Source organism: Leopardus geoffroyi, chromosome X (assembly GCF_018350155.1).
Source record: "Leopardus geoffroyi isolate Oge1 chromosome X, O.geoffroyi_Oge1_pat1.0, whole genome shotgun sequence".
Classification (NCBI taxonomy): domain Eukaryota; kingdom Metazoa; phylum Chordata; class Mammalia; order Carnivora; family Felidae; genus Leopardus; species Leopardus geoffroyi.
In genome coordinates this window covers 5,142,732-5,163,041 of record NC_059343.1, presented here as the reverse complement: position 1 = coordinate 5,163,041, position 20,310 = coordinate 5,142,732, and the positions used below count along the sequence as shown (strand labels likewise).

Here is a 20,310-nt window from a genome sequence, read left to right as displayed (position 1 = left end):
CCAGAACTTTTTGAGGCAGGGGGTCTACTAAGAGATTGTTTTCTCCTCCCTCGTGCCGTCTTTTCTGTAGGTGGGGCAAACCCCCAGCTATGGAATTGACTAGGCTTGATTTTGAATCCTCAGATTTTGAAATGTTTTAATTGTGGGGTCCTGGGTGGCTCAGTCCGTTGAGTGTCCAACTTCAGCTCAGGTCATGAGCTCACGGTTCATGAGTTTGAGCCCCGTGTCGGGCTCTGTGCTGTCCACGCAGAGCCTGCTTTGAACCCTCTGTGTCCCTCTGTCTCTGTGCACCTCCCCTGCTCGCTCTCTCTTGCTCTCTCTCAAAAATAAACATTAAGAAAAAGAAATGTATTAAGTGTGATTTAGAATTAACGTGATTTGGAAATTCTGCCATAATACTGGCACTTACCTGAAATTCTGTGATCAGATAGTGACAATTTATCTGGATTCGAGATTTGATATCATATTGAAGCTAGATTACCTGTTCTATGTTTTTTCAATGAATTGGAAACCCATCTTATTGTCTAGTTGTGTTGCTGTGATGGGGTTGGTTGGTAGGTTGGTAAAGGGGTAGGACTTATTGGGTGTTCACACTGGAAGGTGGAGAATGATTCTCCGTATTAACCTAGAGCATCCGCATTTCTCCTTTTTCAACATAAATTTTCAGCCATGGGGTTTAAGGTTATTTTATTTCTCTTCTTTTCAACACTTGAAATACACCACCTGTAGGATCGCTTTGAGTGTTTTAGCACACTGTTTTGTACTTAGTCACATCCGTGTTAGCTCAGCGCTTGCTGACGGTTCCTCGAGCTGTGTGGTGTTGTGACAAATACGTGAGTAATTAATCTAGTTCAGAGCGTCTGCATGTATAATTAAGAGAAGCACCTGATGCTGGGTGTATTTTAGGTGGCAGGCAAATTTAGATGTTGATATGGAAGAGCTCAGTGCTTCAAGCCTTTCCTCAGCCCTCACAGTTTGCCAGGCACAGTGTTAGCACACAAAGTCCATTCCTTAATAAGTTTCCATTGTGATCAGGGGTGCGTGTAACTAAAATTAACATAAGAAAGGAGGTTAGGTGGGCCGTCCAGCTTAGTGGAAGGAGCACACACTTGGGGGGCGGTCTCTCGCGGGGGCTTCCTGATGACGGCCCGAGTCCACTCCCACTGCCGACAGACCACCCACCTCACAGCACTTGTGGTGATTTTACCCAAACACAACTCTGACTCTCTTATTCCCTCGACCTTCCCCCCCCCCCCACCCGCCACCCCCCGGCTCTCTCTTGATTCAGCATAGGATCCAGATTTCTAAGCATGCTTCCCAAGGCCCCAGGTGACTTAGTCCTCACACGGCTCACTGATGATGACCTTCAGGTCAGTGTCCCTTGCTGGCCTGTGCTCACAGATGTCTCTGTCTTCCCCATCTATTCCCATCTCCTGTCCAGCTCCTACGCATGTCACACGCTGTGGGAGGCCCTGGTTAACACTCACTGTATTACTTTTCTTCTTGCTGCTACGATAAAATGTTTTAGTGGCTTAAAACAGCACACATTTATTCCCTTCGAGTTCTGGAGGTCATAATTCTGGAAAGGTCTCACTGGACAAAATCAGATTGTCAGCAGGGCTGCGCTCGCTCGGGAGGCTCCAGAAGAGAATTGGTTTCCTTGCCTTTTACGGTTTCTAGAAGCAGCCTGCATCTCTGGGGTCACAGCCGCTCCCTCGCTCTTTCACCTTAAGCACGGCACCTTCAGATCTCTCTAAGGCTGATACTCCTGACAGCCTCTTTCACTTATAGGGATCCTTGTGATTATACTGGCCTCACCTAGGCAATCCGGGATAAGGACCCATCTCAAAACCTTTAACCACATCCGCAAGATCGCTTTGCTCCGTGAGGAAACATGCACACAGTGCAGGGAACAGAATGTGGACATCTTTGGGGATGAGAGGCTTCATTCTGCTTCTCACGCCTTCACGGCGCTCTCGCAGTGCTCTGGGCCCCATGCACTGAGGCACCGCTGTGTCTCATAAGGGCAAGGGATCTTTGTATCTCATTTTGGCGGAGTCCCAGTGCCTCGGACCCCATCTAGGTTGCTTAATGTATGAATTAATAAAGGAAAGAGAGACCTGGTTTCAAATCCGACTCTGGAGGATTTTTGCTGAAAAATTGAGAAGGAAGCTTAATCTTTCCAAGCCTCAGTCTTCCTACCTGTCAAGTGGGGTGATTATATCCATCTTGCAGGGTTATGTGAGCACGAGCTGACAGACGCTGCATCCGTGGATACCAGCACATTACACGCACCCCACTCCCCAACTCCACGCCCCTCAGAGACCGTTACAAACAAATACCAATGCCCGAGACTGGACTCGAAAGACAAACGGCAGTGATCATGACTCCCCTCTCGGTTGTTCACGGTATCATTAATAATCAGTACTGTCGCAGTCAGACTGTTCCCAGAGGCCATAGAGTTGGGATGGGAGAGGAGGTCAGTTGTGTTGGAAAAACGTGTAGCAGAATGGGTCCTAAATGAGCATCAGAGTTGAGACTTCAAGGATTCCCCAGATGTGGCTGAAGCCATTTGAACTCGTTTGAAAAGAAAAGAAGGGGGGAAAACAAAAAACAAAAAGATGGGATTGTGGAAAACACAGAGCCTGCCTGGGGACTAAGAACGATGGGTGAGGGCCAGGTCAAATGGGGATTCACGTACCTATGAAGGAAAGGGGCCCCCGAACTCTAAGGGTTGGGTTTACAGGGTGTAGGGTCCAGGGTTCCTTGTGTGATGGCCACAGCATTCTGGAAAAAGAAGGAATTGTTGTCGTTATTGTTACTTGGAAATCACAGGGTCACCTATTCATTTTCTTTTCCAGGAATGTAATGAGTTTACCTACAAGTTTGCCGAAGAAATCCGAAGGCAGTCTTTTGGGGCACTAACACCCGGCTATGACTTCATGGCCCGATTGAGGTATACCTCTGTGTATAGAACATTTCCCCCAAAGCCTGTGAAGACACAGTGTGGAGGACACTCTGTGTAAACCGTGGCAGGCTCAGCACAGAATCCTCCCTTCTACAATATTTACAAGGCGTTCAATAATTCAAGGTGAGTGACGCGAGTCACTTTTTCTTCTTTAGAAGCGGAATGGACTTGATTCTCCCTGCCAATGCTCATGAGCTGGCCCACAACCGACTGCACGTGTCTATCACCAACACGAAAACCAGACAAAATTACCTGGTCTCAAAGTTTTCCTCCAGGGAGGACCTAATTAAGGTAACACAGCCGCATCTCACGTTTGAGGAATTCGGCGAGTACTGATTTAAATACTTCTCCCAGAGAGCCAAAGCATAAGAGACTGTTAAAAACTGAGAACAAACTGAGGGTGGATGGGGGGTGGGAGGGAGGGGAGGGTGGGTGATGGGTATGGAGGAGGGCACCTTTTGGGATGAGCACTGGGTGTTGTATGGAAACCAATTTGACAATAAATTTCATATAAAAAAAAAAAAGTAAATGGAGGAAAAAGATAAAAAAAAAAAATATTTAGAATAAAACCCTTATCACAAAGTAAAATAAATAAATAAATAAATAAATAAATACTTCTCCCAGCAGTGAGCATCACCACGTTCTGTAGACCCAGGTTTCATGTCACACCTGATAGATGATGCGCACTCAACAAATCGTGTGTTTGGGGATCGATTGACCAGTGTCCCTGGGTGTCACCCAGCGTCACTTGGGTGCAGCTGAGCAGGGTAGCTGTACTCAGTACCTCGAGATGACGTAGCTGGTAGCTTCCAGTTCACGTAAGACTTCGTCCACACGTTGCCTTATTCGGTCCTTCCCAGGCCTCCTGTACATCAGGGAAGACCGATGTGATTACTGCCCTTTTACTCTTGTTTCACGGAGGAGAAAGGGGTGGAGAGATTTGGCATGACCTGCCAGCGGGAATGCCCTCTGGACCCTGGGTCTCTTGGCTTTTCAGTCTCCTGTCCCATTGGATTCTCCCATTTTGTTTTCATGCTTTTCTATGCAAACGCATTTGAAAGTTGCTCACTGGTGGATTTATTATCTCTGGGAAATACTTTGGCTAAAGTTGCAAATAACAGTGTGCTTGCTAAGGTAATACATCAAATATTTGTAAATTGGAAAGGGTGCACTTTTCTTGCAGAAGCTGGGCAGTTTTTTCCTTTCCTTCCCCCTCTGTGGGAATCATGGCCAGCTCTGGATGACATGATGGAGGATGTGTGTTTGGTTACAGCAGTGGGCAATGGATTTGGAGCGACTGGTAAAAGTTCCGCCTGAATTACATGATAAATGCATTGATTTTTACTATCGAATCATACTGTTCGAGTTTTACTGGGTGAATGATATAATTTGAAATACCTAATGAAATGTTGAACTGACAAGCGAAATTACTTTGTGACTTAATAGATTAGAATATTTTTACTTGCTGTGCTGACTGTGCTAGTCGCTCGCTTATAAATTAATAGTCTTTCTATCTTAGAAAAAGACATTCTTCTATAATCTCACAGAGACTTGCAAAGTATAAAGGGAGAAACTGGTCAGTGCACACGTGAATTGTCACAATGTGCTGATGCCAGTATAGATACAGGAGGCTGTCAGTGTGTTAGAAGACCTCTTCTGGATTGCACGGGAGCAGGACTGCAGTCGCTGTGTCATAAAACAGGTGGACTTCATTCCACTCACTTCCTCCTCATTGCATCTGTCCTTTGCCTACCCTGTCCTCACTGGCAGAGCCCTGGTGTTTCCTGTCTCCCGTCCTACCTTCTTTATCCCTGTTCACCCGCTGCGGATTTTCCTGCTTTAGGACTTCATTTTTACGGTCAGTCTCTCTTCACTAGAATGTAAGCTCTGCATGGCCAAGAGCTGCTCTGTTTTCTCCGCTCTCATGGTCCCGGCACCTGGCATGGCTCAGTGAGGGACTGTGCATGAATACGTAAACGAACTGCAGACGCATCTGTCACAGTGGCCTCGTTTACAATGAAAGAACAAAGAGTCTGAACAAAGAGAACAAAGGTCACTCCATGTAGAGTGACCTTTACAAAATAACTTAGCTGGGGCACCGGGGTGGCTCATTCAGTTAAGCTTCCGACTTCACCTCAGGTCATGATCTTGCCGTTCCCGAGTTCGAGCCCTGCGTTGGGCTCTGTAGTGACAGCTCAGAGCCCGGAGCCTCCTTTGGATTTTGTGTCTCCCTCTCTCTCTGCTCCTCCGCTGCTCGCCCTCTGTGTCTCTCTCAAAAATAAATAAACATTAAAAAAAATTAAAAAACAAAATAACTTAGTTGGTCAATGGCCCTGCTGGGAATACAGCCAAGGTCTCCAACATTCTACATGATTACGTGTAGATTATCATATGGTGGATAAAATTATCCTCCTCTGAATTACTTTTTCTTTTTTTTTTTTTAATTTTCTTAAGTTTACTTATTTTGAGAGAGAGAGAGTGCAAGCGGGAGAAGGGCAGAGACGGGAGAGACAGAATCCCAAGCAGGCAGAGCCTGACACGGGGCTCGAACTCACTAACCACGAGATCATGACCTAAGCCAAAATCAAGAGTCAGACGCTTAACCGACTCGGCCACCCAAGCTCCCTGTCTCTCAATTCCTTTCATGTGGCAGTGTGGTTGGCTGAATAATGGCCCCCAAAGATGTCCACACTCTAATCTCCAGCACTTGTGAATGTGTCACCTCACGTGGCAAAAAGAATCTTGTAAATACAATTGAGGTGAAGATCTAGAAATGGGGAGATGATCCCAGATTATCTGGGGGGATCCAAACTAAGTCTGTGAGTCCTTACAGATGGAGATCTTTCCCGGATGCCAGGCACCATTGCTCCTTCTGAGCCTTAGAGCCCTCTTGGAAATAGAGCACACACATCGAGGGCGCTGTGGCCGCTCCCCTCCGACAGCCATCAAGGCACAAGGCACATCCTGTCCAGCAGCCTATGCAACAGAACTCTGCCAGTATGTGAATGAGCAGGGAACACCCCTCCTGCAGCCTCCCAGAAGGAGTGCAGGCCAGTCCCAGCTCACTTTTAGCTCCAGGAGAGATGCCGATCACTCGACAGCATGAGGACGGATTTGTGTTATTTTAAGGCTCTCAGTTTGTGGTAATTTGTTACAGTAGCAACAGCAACTATTGCAGTAAGTAAACATGATTTTTTTTTTCAATTTCCTTTGTTTTGGATAATAACTATTCAGAGAATTGGTGTAATTACTTGAGTTCATTGAACAGAAGAGAAATATTTGACACAAATGTGTAATATCTTGTAAGGAGAATAATTGAATAATTAACATTTATCCTAGGTTCTACGAGAAGCGTTTTAAATGTTTAGCTGAACGCTCTAACCTTTTTCAGAACGGAAAGTAGGAAGGATAGATATTTCCTTGATGGTAGACGGTAACTGTGAGATGTCTGATATCCGTGCCTGGAATACTTGGGAAGCATTTGGTTCTGGAGTAGGACCAGCAGAGACTACACGAGGAGAGGAGAAGACTCGTGGAGGGGGAAGAAAGCCCGCTCCCTTCTGGGTGGGGACGTGACCAGCTCACGTGGTCTGGGTAGCAAAGAGGCCAGTGGTGGAAGGCTCTGCAAAGTGCCACGTGCAGGGTGGCCCTTCTGACCACGTAGAGCCGCGGGGAAGGAGAGAAGGAAGCTCAGAGACAGCTTTTCCACTTCCCTCACGGGGAGACGGGGAGACGGGGAGACAGGGAGCCGCGAGGCCTGCCAAAGCCAGGAGGGGAACAAGCCCCACGGTGCACAGCTGGTCTCCTGGGGGCCTTGTATACCTGGCTCTGAACACAGCCTTGGGTTTGCTTCCTGGGGTTTTAAGTTGATTTACTTATTGTGAGAGAGACAGAGGCAGGGAGAGAGGGAGAGGGATGCCAAGCAGGCTCTGTGCTGTCAGCACAGAGCCCGATGAGGGGCTTGATCCTACAAAGCATGAGATCATGACCTGAGCCCCCCCGGCCGCCCTACCATGTTGCATCTCCCACCCATTTTATCATTAACTATTTATTCCCTCACCAACTAGGGCTTTTTTTGTGTTTGTTGTTGTTGTTGTTGTTGTTAATGCTGGGCTCCTTATTTTCTTTCTTTTTTTTTTTTTTTTTCAACGTTTATTTATTTTTGGGACAGAGAGAGACAGAGCATGAATGGGGGAGGGGCAGAGAGAGAGGGAGACACAGAATCGGAAACAGGCTCCCGGCTCCGAGCCATCAGCCCAGAGCCCGACGCGGGGCCAGAACTCCCGGACCGCGAGATCGTGACCTGGCTGAAGTCGGACGCTTAACCGACTGCACCACCCAGGCGCCCCTAGGCTCCTTATTTTCCACCAGCTGACTGCCAGTTCTCATTACGGAGCGGGTGTCTGTGTAAACGTGTGGCCCACGTGGGCGCATGCAGGCCCACCTGGAGTATTGCACGTTTCATGTGCATCTCCCAGTGTTTCTATCCCGGTCTGCCATTTCCTGGCAGTGTCCTCTGGGGCTAATTATGTTGGAGCCTCAGTTCGTCCAACTGTGGAATGGAGGCGAGAAGTCAATCTGTGTCACCATGGAGAGTACATGGAATGAAGCATGGAAAGGGGTGTTGCAGCAGTAAAGCCCTGTGTGCATGTTGGTTAAAGCCAACATTCAGTAAATGTGAAACAAATAAGACACTCAGCCACACGCGTGACCGGTGAACATGTCCGTATGAGTCTGTTGTCAAGTTTGAAGCGTCACCGCTTTCTTTCTGGGGAGTACAATTCACCTTTGCTTACGTATTGCTTTCACTTCTTACTTATCATCTGTGTTCACGCACAGTGTGCTCACCTAAATCTATAACATCTCCGGAGATGCATTACTACCCAGTTTTGCCACCTTGTGGCATTTAATTTTACACCTCTTTACCATTAGCTTCGTTTTATAAATTTGCTTTTGTGCGATGACTCATCCTTAACTTTCATTAGTTAACTCTGCTTTTAATTGCATAAAAGATTACTCTTTGATTCGATATCTGTGCTGATAGATTATTTTCTGCGAACCTCCGTTAACCAGTTATGTGGTCCAAAGATTCCCTTAGCGTTGGATTTCCATAGTGTTCTGCATCTTATGTCCACAGTGATTTAACTCAGTGCTGTGGTCTGAACGTTTGTAGCCCCCCCCCCCCACTCCAGTTCAGACAGTGAATGCTGAATCCCTGACGTGATAGTGCCAGGAGGTGGACCTTTGGGAGGTGAACAGGTGATGAAGGTAGAACCCTCCCACCTGGGACCAGTGCCCTGATAAAAGAGAGCCTGCACAGCTAGGTCACGCTCCCTACCTCGTGAGAACACAGCAAGAAGCAGGCTCTCAGCAGGCACTGACTGCACCTTGATCTTGGATGTCCCGGCCACCAGAAATGTGAGAAATCAATGTCTGTTTGTCTATAAGCTACCCGGTCTGTAGCTCCCAAATGGACCAACACAGGAAAGTGGGGCGCTTCCGTAACACATATCTATGCATTCAGAAGCAGCTTTGGAACCAGGTAGCAGACAGAGTCTGGGGGACACTAGAGGTACATGCTAGAAAGAGCCCCCGTTGCCATGAATGGACCTTTAGAGGTGATTCTAAAGAGGACGTGGAAAAGAACGAGAAGAGCTGGAGAGAGAGCCGCCATATTCGTAATGAATCCCTAAGGGCCTGGAAACAGAATCCGTAGGACTGTGCGTGGCACAGGCATTCTGATGAGGTCTCGGAAAGAAACAAGGACATGTCCTCAAACGCTGTAGGAGCAAGGCCCTCCTTGCTATGAGGGAGCAAAGAACCTGCCTGAACTGTGTTCTTGTCCCAGCGTTTTCTGGAAGGTTGAACTTGGAAGGGATGAAAATGAATACTTGATGAGTCCTCATTCCAAGCAGAGCGTTGAAGGAGCAGTCTGGTTTCTCTTGACTGCTTATATAAAATGCAAGAAGAGAGAAATGACTTAAAGATGGAATTGCTTACCAAAGGCAAGGTAGAACTTAAAACTTTGGGACTTTCTCAGCCTGTCCTTATTTGGAAAGAATGACAGCCTCTTGGGAAAAGAGCTGGAAGAGGTGGCTAAACCAGTCATCTGATGAGGCTGTTGTCAGCCTTATAAAGAGAAGCCAGGACTATTGTCCCAAGACAATGGAAGTATGACCCCTGAGGCATCTCAGAGAGGTCACAGGAGGCCTGCCCCTCTCATGAGAAGCCCAGAGAATACGGGCAAGTGTAGACACACCCTCACCTCTCACAGGCCAGTCCTCCCTGCCTTAGAGCCATGGGAGAGGGCCCACCATGGAGACCCCAGACAGAGCGCAGTGGGCAGAGGGTTCCAGCCCCAGGGAGCCTCTGGCGGGAGACTGAGGCACAGAGGAGGGGCCCAAGCCCTGCCCAGCAAAGCTTCAGGGGCAGGGCCCTGCCCCCATGGGCTTGGAAGGCACAACATCAAGCCACGGAGGACTACCCTCCAGCCTTCAAGTCTAGTGGCACTTGCCCCCTTGGGTTTCAGACTTGCTCTGAATGCTTCTTCTTGCCTTCCTATTTCTCCCTTTGGAAGTGCCTTCTCACCGCATATTTGGGAAATGCATAACCTGACTGATCTAATAGGTTCCCAGCTGGACAGCAGATTGCCTCAGGATGAACGGTACTTCAGGTCCCACCCAGAGTTGAGTTAGATGCTATTTGCGTGAGGCTTTGAGCTTTAAACTTTGGAGTCGATGCTAGAACAACTTAAGACTTTTTTGGGTACGGGGAGGGGATGAGTATATTTCGCATGCAGGAAGGACATGAATTTGGGGGAGCCAGGGGTGAAATGCTAGGTCTTGGGGCACCTGGGTGGCTCAGTCGGTTAAGCGGCCGACTTCGGCTCAGGTCATGATCTCGCGGCCCGTGAGTTCGAGCCCCGCGTCGGGCTCTGTGCTGACAGCTCAGAGCCTGGAGCCTGTTTCGGATTCTGTGTCTCCCTCTCTCTGACCCTCCCCTGTTCGTGCTCTGTCTCTCCCTGTCTCAAAAATAAATAAAACGTTAAAAAATATTAAAAAAGAAAGAAACGCTAGGTCTTGAATGTTTCTGTCACCACAATTCACGTTGAACCTAACTCCCGTGAGATGATATTAGCAGGTGGGGCCTATGGGGGTGATTAGGTTATGAGGGCCAAATCCTCATGAATGAGAACAGTGCCCTCATAAAGTGACCCCAAAGAGCACCCTGGCCCCTTCGGCCACATGAGGACACAGTGGGAAGATGGCTGTCCATGAACCAGGAAGTGGGCTCTCACCAGACACCAGACCTGCTGATGCCCTGTTCTTGGACTTTGTGCTCCCCAGAACTGTGATAAATGTGTATTGTTTAGAAGTCCCCCAATTTATGGTATTTCGTACAGCAGCCAGAGTTGACTAAGACACTCCGTGTTGGGGTTTTCCCCCATTGTTTGTATACCACTTCAGGTGTGCCTAAGTCACACCTGTGGTCTGCAGGTGTTATTATTTTGTGCAGAACTCATTTGTGCTGAGTACGCCCCTCCCCCTAGTAGTGACTGAGCAGAGACAGGGAGGCAGTTGTGAAGTGTGCTACGAGGCCAGTAGGAGATGAGCCCCAGAGGGAGGATCCCTTTATACAGTGAAACCAGAGCCCCGAGGGGCCCCCTCCGCCAAACACCTCCCTTGTTCTCATCAACCAGGGACATCCATTTGGGGTGCCTCACCCTTTTTGGGGATGAATTGTGGGGGCAGATAAAAATGTATCCTTGGAGGATGAACTCCACTGATCATTTCTGTGGGTCGGATGTGTTGAGGAGATCAACACCACGTTGAGGTCAGTTTCTGCAAAGGCATTTGGTACCTTGGTGATGGAAAGCCTAGCCCTTGTCTTCGGTGGAGTGTGGGTGGGACCACTGACTTCTCAGTGCCTTAGCTTCTCTGTCAGTTGGAATGCACACTCCCACCTACCCCACAAATTGCTATGCAGACCAGCTGCAGTCATGTGTGGGGGGGCACTTACCAACTCAGGGGCCCTTGCTCTCCAGGCTCTTGTCCCGTGTACCATAGGTCCTTAGCGATTCCTTTACTAGCGGGCCCCGTTACACATTATCCCGGGAATTCTGGGCTATCTTTCTTCACAAGGAAACATGCAGCCAGGAAATGCAAGCACATCTTAATATCAGCCTTCAGCAAAGTGTGACGAGGGAGGTAAATCCTTTGTATCTGAGAAAGTCCTAGGTCACTTCCTCAGCAGAGCAGACATGATTGTGAAGTTAACTGTGCCATGGCGTGCTGGTGGTGACCGCTTGTGTGCATTAGGACCAAGCGCTGAATTCTTCACGTTGTAAAGCTGGTGGACGCAGGTAGTGTGAGCTGGTCATTTGACCCAAGTGAATGCTCGTGGATCGACAGTCCCAGGAAGGCTTTCGTGCAGAACCGTGCCCCGCTTGCAAAGAACCACCCTCTCTCCATCGTGCTGAAGTCCCGTGTTGCCGCACGCTTAGCGAGAATGCTCTTACGGCAAGATCTTTGCACATTTCGCCTAGTGAAGGTGAACGAAGGCCTGATGTAAGATTGTTCGTTATCCTGGGAAGCCTGGGAAGATAAATTTGACCATGTCTTTGAATTTCAGCTACACCAGCAGGTTCTGAATAAATAGCCAGCTCCTCATTAAACTCCACAGCAAACTTTAGGCATAAATGAAACTTGTTGGGAATTCATTCTCGAAGGAAGCCAGGCCACATAATTTTCTAAACACCCCTTTTCTATAACATGTAAAATGAAAAGAGCTAGTCAGAGCGTGCATTGAATATGCACTTGGCGATGCTTTGTGCGTTGCTAGAGGATGTCACTAGCTTTTATTTTTATCATTGTGTATTTAGTAAGAATGAGACAAAAAAGCAAATCAACGTTCTGACCTCTGTGCACTGTTTAAAGTACTGAGTCCTGTGATGGGCCATGGGTGGCAAGACCCAGATGTTACATCCGTGTGTCAGCCACAACGCTATTGACATTTGGGGTCTGATACTTGTCTGTGGTGGGGGCTGGCCTGTGCACTAATAGGTGTGTAGAAGCATCCCTTGACTCTACCCACTAGATGCCAGTAGTAACCATTCCCCCACCACCACACACACAATTGTGACAAATAAAACTGTCTCCAGGCATCGCTAAATGTCCCCAGGAAACAAAGACACTGTTCCCTTCACTGAGAACCTCTACTCTATGTGTGTGGAGCTTTATTGGTGAGAAAAATTTCACTGGGAAAACAACGAGGTAAGACACGCTGTATGGACATGTTTAGACCTACTGTGTGTCCTATTACGTGGCCTCAGAGTGTGAGTCTTCGCCTCTTTCCTTCGAACGTTCCATTTGCTTGCAACAAAATGGTGGCAAACAGACCACGAATAAGACAGACCACTTAGTTCTCTACTGTGGAAGCTAATTTTCCCACTGAACTTGGTCCGATATGCAAATCAGCAGCCCACGTACAGGGAAAGTGAGTTATGTCAGAATAAATACATTGATTTGGAGGACTGATAGGTATTTTCTAGTTCACTGCAGTCCTCATATCATTTAGGAAGATTCGTACTCTTATCTGTAGGAAAGTAATTGAATAGCATTTTTCAACCAAACACCGAAAACACTTGCAAGCATTAACTTGTGAACTTTACATTATACTCTGACATGGAGAGGGGGGAGGAAAAACACATCATTCTGATTCTAATGGTGGTGATTTTTTTTTTTTTTTTGCTAGGCACATATGATTATTTATGCAGCATAATGAAATAAATCGTTATATTTACAGAGTGTCTTTGGTTCTTTAAAGACCCTTAAGTACTGTAATTTCACAATATGTCTGCTATCCCCAGAGCGTTCCAGTGATTGCCACAGCACGATGTTGCTTTTTGCCAAATTACTTCATTAAATAGCCACAGCGTGTCTACAAAACATACCTAGGGCCTGTAATTGTTTTTTTTGTTTGTTTGTTTTTGTTTTTTAAAGAGTAGCCAATTGATGATAGAGCCAAATTCATTTAGGGTGAATGCAGTGACGATGGAAACCGTGCACAGCCTTTCTCTGGAAAACACCCAAGTGCTGATGTCGTGGGGCCGAGAAGGTTGGCTCTGTCCTGTCATCCCCCACTGGCTTATGAAGTAATGCCCCACAAATCACCCGAGATGATATTCACTCCTGCTTTCCTCTTTGTATAACAGGTTTGCCTAGTGTCACAGCTCACCATTCTATCAAGCCACACATTTCAGGAGGAACTCGGGAGCACCTGGGCAGCTCAGCCAGTTAAGCGACTCTTGATTTCAGCTCAGCTCATGATCTCACGGTTCATGGGATGAAGCACTAAGTTGGGCTGTGTGCTGGCAGCGCAGAGCCTGCTTGGGATTCTCTTTCTCCCTCTCTCTTTCCCCCTCCCCTGCTCGCTTTCTCCCTCTCTCTCAAAATAAATAAACATTAAAAATAGAAGAGGGATGCTAAGGACAGGCATGCCTACAGTCTTGTTTGTAGATGGTTGACAAATCTCATGCAAGACTGCCATTGTACTTTGGTTTGATGATCTGTTGTCAACATCTTGCAATTTTTTTTAACTTTATTTATTGATTTTGAGAGTGTGCATGCAAGCAGGGGAGGTGGAGAGAGAGAGAGAGAGAGAGAGAGAGAGAGAGAGAGAGAGAATCTTAAGCAAGCTCCATGCTGTCAGCACAGAGCCCAACGTGGGCCTCAATCTCACAAACCATGAGATCATGACCTGAGCAGAAATGAATAGTTGGATGTTTAACTGACTGAGCCACCCAGGCACCCCAACATCGTGCAATTCTTAATACCTGTATTTTCATTTTTCACTGGGCACACAGATGGCGTCGCTGGTTCGGGCACCCGGCACCAGCCTGGAACGAGGGATATGTGACGCGTGTCAGTCCTTTCCTTCTTTCCTGCTAGAGTCTTGGTTTGTGCTATTCTACCACTCACACCTGACGCCCCAGATGTTTCCGGGCCACCTGTCAGGAGCCCGTTGCCATGGGCGCTGTTAGAACCTCAGCCCTTGTGCTCGACACGTCCCCAACAACATGGGCGAATCCTTGTTTGTCCCACTGAGCCCCATCAAGGGTGCTCATCTGCATTCCTGCCGTGGAGACGGGGAGGTAAAACAGGCATTTGTGGGGTCTCAGAAGGCCCGAGAAGGCCTGACCGACCATGCAGGAGGCACAGACCCTGTCCCTTCAGCACTTTTCAGCAGCGAGGAGCCACGAGCCTTGTTAAGAGTTGGGACCACTGCACAGAGAAGCCAGTGCCAACTTCCAGGAACACGACGCAGAAATAAAAGCGGTCCAGGGGCGCCTGGGTGGCGCAGTCGGTTAAGCGTCCGACTTCAGCCAGGTCACGATCTCGCGGTCCGTGAGTTCGAGCCCCGCGTCAGGCTCTGGGCTGATGGCTCAGAGCCTGGAGCCTGTTTCCGATTCTGTGTCTCCCTCTCTCTCTGCCCCTCCCCCATTCATGCTCTGTCTCTCTCTGTCCCAAAAATAAATAAACGTTGAAAAAAAAAATTAAAAAAAAAAAGCGGTCCAGCCAGGTTACACCCCACAGAGGACGCCTCCTACAGAAAGTGCAGTTGCTGGTGACTGCATCTGTCATTACTCACAGTTCAGAATATACATATTGGCCTTGGAGACCTGACCTCAGAAAACATACCTACACTATTGTTTCTCTGGGGGGAAATGCTCTGTGACTTGTAAATAATTCTAAGTAGGCGATTTGCAAATCAGTTTTGGGGCTGTAATCCATTTCTGAATAATATACGCCCACCCCACCCCTGCCAAATCTCATGAAATCCTTGACAAGAAACAGTTACTAGTTGAAAGATCCTAGCTTAAAGATTCAGTATCTACTGCTGTGTCTTTCCAAACAGAACAGTAGTGATTTGGAGACTGCACTAGAAAAAAGAAAAGAAACATGTAAATGTCAGAAAAGCTCCCAATGCCCAAGTTCTGTTGGAAGAAATGGTAATATTCTAAATGGCGACCTTTTTCGCCTTTTTCAATAGAAGATAACGCGTACCTGCTGTCCCAAGCTGCTGCCGTCGCATTATATATGCAGACCATGTTGCTAGCACATGAAATGTGTCGCTCCCGTTAGCAACGTCGTGGGGACAAATTAGAATCCTCCCAAACTGCAGGCTGGTCTCCTCTGTAATAACCAGAGGGTTTGCTCCTCTGAAAAATAAGAGTGCAACCTTATTTTTATTTTTTTCAAGTAAAGTCTACCCCCAACATGGGGCTTGAACTCAAGACCCGAAGATCAAGCCGCACGCTCCACAGACTGAGCCAGGGAGGCGCCCTCCACAGTGCAACCTGAGAAATGATTTTTATAGCATATGACAGAGCATCGTGAATAATTTATTTGCAGCCTGTACGTGCTCACGAATGTAGACTTCCCTGGAAGTTAAATTTGCTAATGACCCGGTCGTCTACAATTAAAATAGCGATTTTACTCAGGTGAAGTCAGTTGAGTCACAGAACATGGAATCACGCCTCTGTGTTCAGGGTCTTTGCAGACAGTAGAAGTGTCACCTTCTCCTTAACTGTGTCTGGTGTGCAGTCGAAATATATAGAACTGGGGCGCCTGGGTGGCTCAGTCGGTTAAGCGTCCAACTTTGACTCAGGTCATGATCTCTTGGTCCGTGAGTTCCAGCCCTGGAGCCTGTTTCAGATGCTGTGTCTCCCTCTCTCTCTGACCCTCCCCCGTTGATGCTCTCTGTGTCTCAAAAATAAATAAACGGTAAAAAAAATTAAAAAAAAAAAAGAAATATATAGAACTTAATCTTTTACAGTGAACATTGTTATTTTTGGAAAAACGTAACATGTTTTACTAATACATCAAGTGTGTTTTGTGTGTGAATGCTTACACTTGCGGGCTGTTTCTCTGTTTCCTCCTCCAGGTTCTCCTGGCTAGCAGCTTCCTGCCCATTTACGCGGGCCTGAAACCAGTGGACTACAACGGGCAGGTAACCTTCTTATAACTGATGAATCATCAGGATTCCCTGGATGAATACGTTTCCTTTCAAGGATCCCATTTTATCATTATGCTGGTGATTCCAAATCAGTTTATATGATTTTTTTTTTAAATAATTTTGTTTTTAACAGAAAAGAAATCAAGTACGGCCCTCAGAATGATGGGGATGCCCCTTTTTCCATCTGGTTATAAATTTTGTCCCTTTTGTTAAAAGAAAAAAAAAAAGACTAAAAGAATTTTTAAAACAGTAAACTCCTACTTACAGCCCCTTCAGGCAGAGCTGAGCTGCCAGCTGGGAAAAGCCTCAGGGCTCTGCATGTGACCACCCCCGCCCCCCACGAGCACCCACTCCTTCCCCTTCCCCAACCCCCACAGGAGCCTCTGGCCAGGCAGCAAGCCCCTCCCTGGCCCTGCACTTCCCCAGCAATCCAGGACTGCTCTCTTCGCCTGGGGCCCCTCCCCCGCACTCCACACTCCAGGCAGGAGGGAGGGAGAGAGAGGGAGGGAGGGAAAGGTGAGCTAATACCTGCCATCTGCTCTCAGGCGGGGCTGTGGGCCAGCTCCTCTCTGCCTTCTGCAGCCGCTGCAGTAAAGGTTCATTATCCTACCTACCCTCTCTGGCTCCTGCATACAGGCGCACCCTGTAGAACAGATACACTGTCTCTCTAACACATGCCAGAGATCCCTATTTATAAGCAAATACACTAACTACTTAGCACACACCAGAGATAGGCATTTTAAAATCAAAGACAGTATCTATTTCAAACATACCACAGTTACACGTTTTATCAAATAAATTATCTACTTAGCACATACCAGAGATAGGCATTTTAAAATCAAAGACAGTATCTATTTCACACATACCAGAGTTATGCATTTTATAATCAAATACAGTATCTACTTAGCACACACCAGAGATACGTATTTGTAATCAAATACAGTATCTATTTAACCCATACCAGAGCAATGCATTTTATCATCCAATACAGTATCTACTTAACATATATCAGAGATACATATTTACAATCAAATATAAGCATCTATTTAAAATATACCAGATATATATTTATAATCAAATAGAATATCTATTTCACACATACCAGAGTTATGCATTTTATAATCAAATACAGTATCTACTTAGCACACACCAGAGATATGTATTTGTAATCAAATATAGTATCCAATCCATACCAGAGCAATACATTTTATCATTCAATACAGTATCTACTTAACACATACCAGAGATACATATTTACAATCAAATATAAGCATCTATTTAAAATATACTAGATAGGGCGCCTGGGTGGCGCAGTCGGTTGAGCGTCCGACTTCAGCTCAGGTCACGATCTCGCGGTCCGCGAGTTCGAGCCCCGCGTCGGGCTCTGGGCTGGCGGCTCAGAGCCTGGAGCCTGCTTCCGATTCTGTGTCTCCCTCTCTCTCTGACCCTCCCCCGTTCATGCTCCGTCTCTCTCTGTCTCAAAAATAAATAAACGTTAAAAAAAAATTAAAAAAAAATAATAAAAAATAAAATAAATAAAATAAAATATACTAGATATATATTTATAATCCAATAGAATGTCTATTTAACACATACCAGAAATATGCATTTTATAATCAAATACACTATTTAACATATACCAGAGATATGTATTTATAATCAAACACAGCATCTATTTAACACATACTAGAGATACATATTGTGTAATGCAATATAGTATCTATTTAACACATAGCCAAGATCAGGCACATATTCACAGATGAATAAATGCCATTTGTTTTATTTAGTATATATATATATATATATATATATATATATATATATATACATCATATGCACTTACTCCTGAGTGAGTACATGAAAAATGTTTAATATCTGTCATTCATTCATTCACTCACTCAGGGACTTCGAGGGCCCTGTGGACAGTACCTCTACTCAAGGAATTGGTGATCTCACAACAAAGGCATCGATTTTTGTGATCTCGCAAGCCCTCCTGATTTTCTTGCTTTGAGCATTCTTGGTCTTTCCAGGCCTTTGCCGTGCTTCCTGTACACTTCTGGGCCCAAATTGCTCTGCCCCAGGACCGTTGTCTAAAGGGTGACACGGGGAGAGAGAGGCACAGAGATGTTAAGTAACCAGAAAAGCCGTGTAGATGCACAGTTGCAGAGCCTAAGAGGGACAGTTCAGTTCAGCTCTGTTTATTAGCCATAGGCATACAGTCCACAAACAATGCTAAAACCCTCTTTGTGACTGTTTAGAAACTAAATATACACTGATCTTTTTTTTTTTTTTTTTTTTTTTTTTTTAATTTTTTTTTTCAACTTTTATTTATTTTTGGGACAGAGAGAGACAGAGCATGAACGGGGGAGGGGCAGAGAGAGAGGGAGACACAGAATCGGAAACAGGCTCCAGGCTCCGAGCCATCAGCCCAGAGCCCGACGCGGGGCTCGAACTCACGGACCGCGAGATCGTGACCTGGCTGAAGTCGGACGCTCAACCGACTGCGCCACCCAGGCGCCCCTTTTTTTTTTTTTTTAAGAACAACATAAAATAATTTAAACACCAGTTCATGGAAAGCAGGGTTGGGTTTGTTTTTTTTTTCCCCCTACTGTTGGTACTTTCTCTCAGACCTAACAGGTATTTAGTTCCCAAGGAGTGTGAGGTATGTTGCCATCTAAAAATTTGAGAGGTACTGTGCTTTATTGTAATTAAGTTCAATAGCATTTTCCCTCCTATTATATGATAGGAGTAAAAGTTAACATTTATCTTTAGCTATAAATTTTTATTAAGATGGTGCCAAAATCAATGTTATCTTCTAAACTAACTTTATAATGATCTGAAATGTAATGATTTTACTTCAAAGTATGATTGTGTAATATATAATAATGATAGAAATGGCTAAACGTAGAATATACAATCATGATAGAAATGGGCAAAAAAACTCTAAGGTGTCTTAGAGATGACACGTTATGAAAGGGGGGTTGGGGAGTCAAGAGTCCCCAGAATTGCCAACGTGATCAATAATTAAGAGGTAGCAATTGAGCAGGGAGGATGTAGATGTAGAATGTGCTAGAAAGGAGGTGGGAATTTCAGAAAGGGAGGGTGGAAGCAAGGTTACAAGAGCTGGGTGCCTGGTGGCTCAGGCAGTTAAGTGCCAGACTCTTGGTTTCGGCTCAGCTCATGATCTCACACTTCGTGAGTTTGAGCCCCGCATCGGGCTCTGTGCTGACTGTGCAGGGCCTGCTTGGCGTTTTCCCTTTCTCTCTCTCTCTCTCTCTCTCTCTCTCTCCCAAAATAAAATAAATTTTTAAAAAAAGTTACAATAGAGCTGAGCCCCAGAAGCCAAGGATGCTCTAACGCTATGCTAAACAGTTTCCTGTACAAATACTAGTAAAGGTATTATGAATGAGGTGCAGGTGATAGAGGCTTCTAGCTTTCTTCCACCGTGAACTTTCCTCTCCTTCCTTATCACAGAATCAGTGGTTGGCCGGACATTTCCAGACTTCCATTGTAGCTAGGTGAGGCTCCCATTTAAGTGCTGGCTGGTGAGCTATAAGCTGGATTACTGTGGGACTTACAGGAAGGGAGCTTGGATACCTTTCTTTACTTCCTGCTGCCCAGAACCTAGCTGTGATGACTGGAACTGCAGCAGCCGTTCTGCATCATGAGGTCACCAATCCCACCATGAAGATGGCCGCAGGGTGAGCTGGAAAGACGTGCCCTGAACGACTTGGGGAGGCCACCCTTACCAGTCCACTCTCCATTTTCCTTGTAATGGAAAAAGCAGTACAACTCATGCTGTTATCGTTTTCTATTGGCTGCAACAGAACCCCCTCACCTGTCACGGGATGACTGCGCTGTATTTTGCAGACGAGGAGAAAGGGAGGTTCAGAGATGTGCATTCGACTTCACAGAGGTCACCTAGCTAGTGAGTGGGCACCTTTCCCAGGATGATCTCCAATGTTTGTGTCTCTGCCGTGTCTCCTGCCCCAGTCTGTTTGTTGCCCGTTACCGGTGTCTGTGCAAAGTAGACATGTGACGCTTACTTAATTTGAAGGTCTCCTGAAAGCATCAGGTGTCCGTTGTGCTTTACTGCTGTCCACAAAGAGGGGGTCCTGAGCACACGGCGAGTGACAGAACCCTCGGAGACCTTGTGCACGTATGCACACACTTACCAACATTCTGGCCTCCTTCCGTGCTCATCACAGTTGCTCTTTCAGCCTGAGAGCCTCCCACGGTTTCTGTAGGATTTGTAGGCCAGCTTGCTTGCTGGAATCTTTCCATTTTCAGCCAAACACAAACTTTGATTTAAATGCAGCATTTGC

General features: G+C 46.4%; 1 protein-coding gene and 3 long non-coding RNA genes across 11 annotated transcripts in view; 2 read left to right on the top strand and 2 right to left on the bottom strand.

The window, feature by feature from the left end:
• PNPLA4 (patatin like phospholipase domain containing 4) overlaps positions 1-20,310 on the top strand; it is a 32,468-nt gene that overhangs the window by 3,279 nt on the left and 8,879 nt on the right. For 6 of the 8 annotated variants that reach the window (XM_045472810.1, XM_045472814.1, XM_045472813.1 and 3 more), the window contains exons 3-6: positions 2,862-2,956; positions 3,124-3,259; positions 13,182-13,262; positions 15,914-15,979. In XM_045472810.1, coding sequence (XP_045328766.1) covers positions 2,862-2,956; positions 3,124-3,259; positions 13,182-13,262; positions 15,914-15,979 — 378 coding nt within the window. The remainder of the gene's footprint in view (positions 1-2,861; positions 2,957-3,123; positions 3,260-13,181; positions 13,263-15,913; positions 15,980-20,310) is intronic. The other 2 variants (XM_045472811.1, XM_045472812.1) reach the window with 2 other exon arrangements.
• On the bottom strand, positions 2,353-11,098 carry LOC123595306. Its single transcript, XR_006711128.1, has 3 exons — positions 10,988-11,098; positions 3,753-3,833; positions 2,353-2,787 (listed from the first exon to the last, which is right to left on the bottom strand). It is a non-coding gene; the product is annotated as an uncharacterized LOC123595306 (long non-coding RNA).
• Positions 7,323-12,919, top strand: LOC123595305. Its single transcript, XR_006711127.1, has 2 exons — positions 7,323-9,807; positions 10,045-12,919. It is a non-coding gene; the product is annotated as an uncharacterized LOC123595305 (long non-coding RNA).
• Positions 11,452-18,348, bottom strand: LOC123595307. The gene is made up of 3 exons (XR_006711129.1): positions 17,915-18,348; positions 15,034-15,188; positions 11,452-11,562 (listed from the first exon to the last, which is right to left on the bottom strand). It is a non-coding gene; the product is annotated as an uncharacterized LOC123595307 (long non-coding RNA).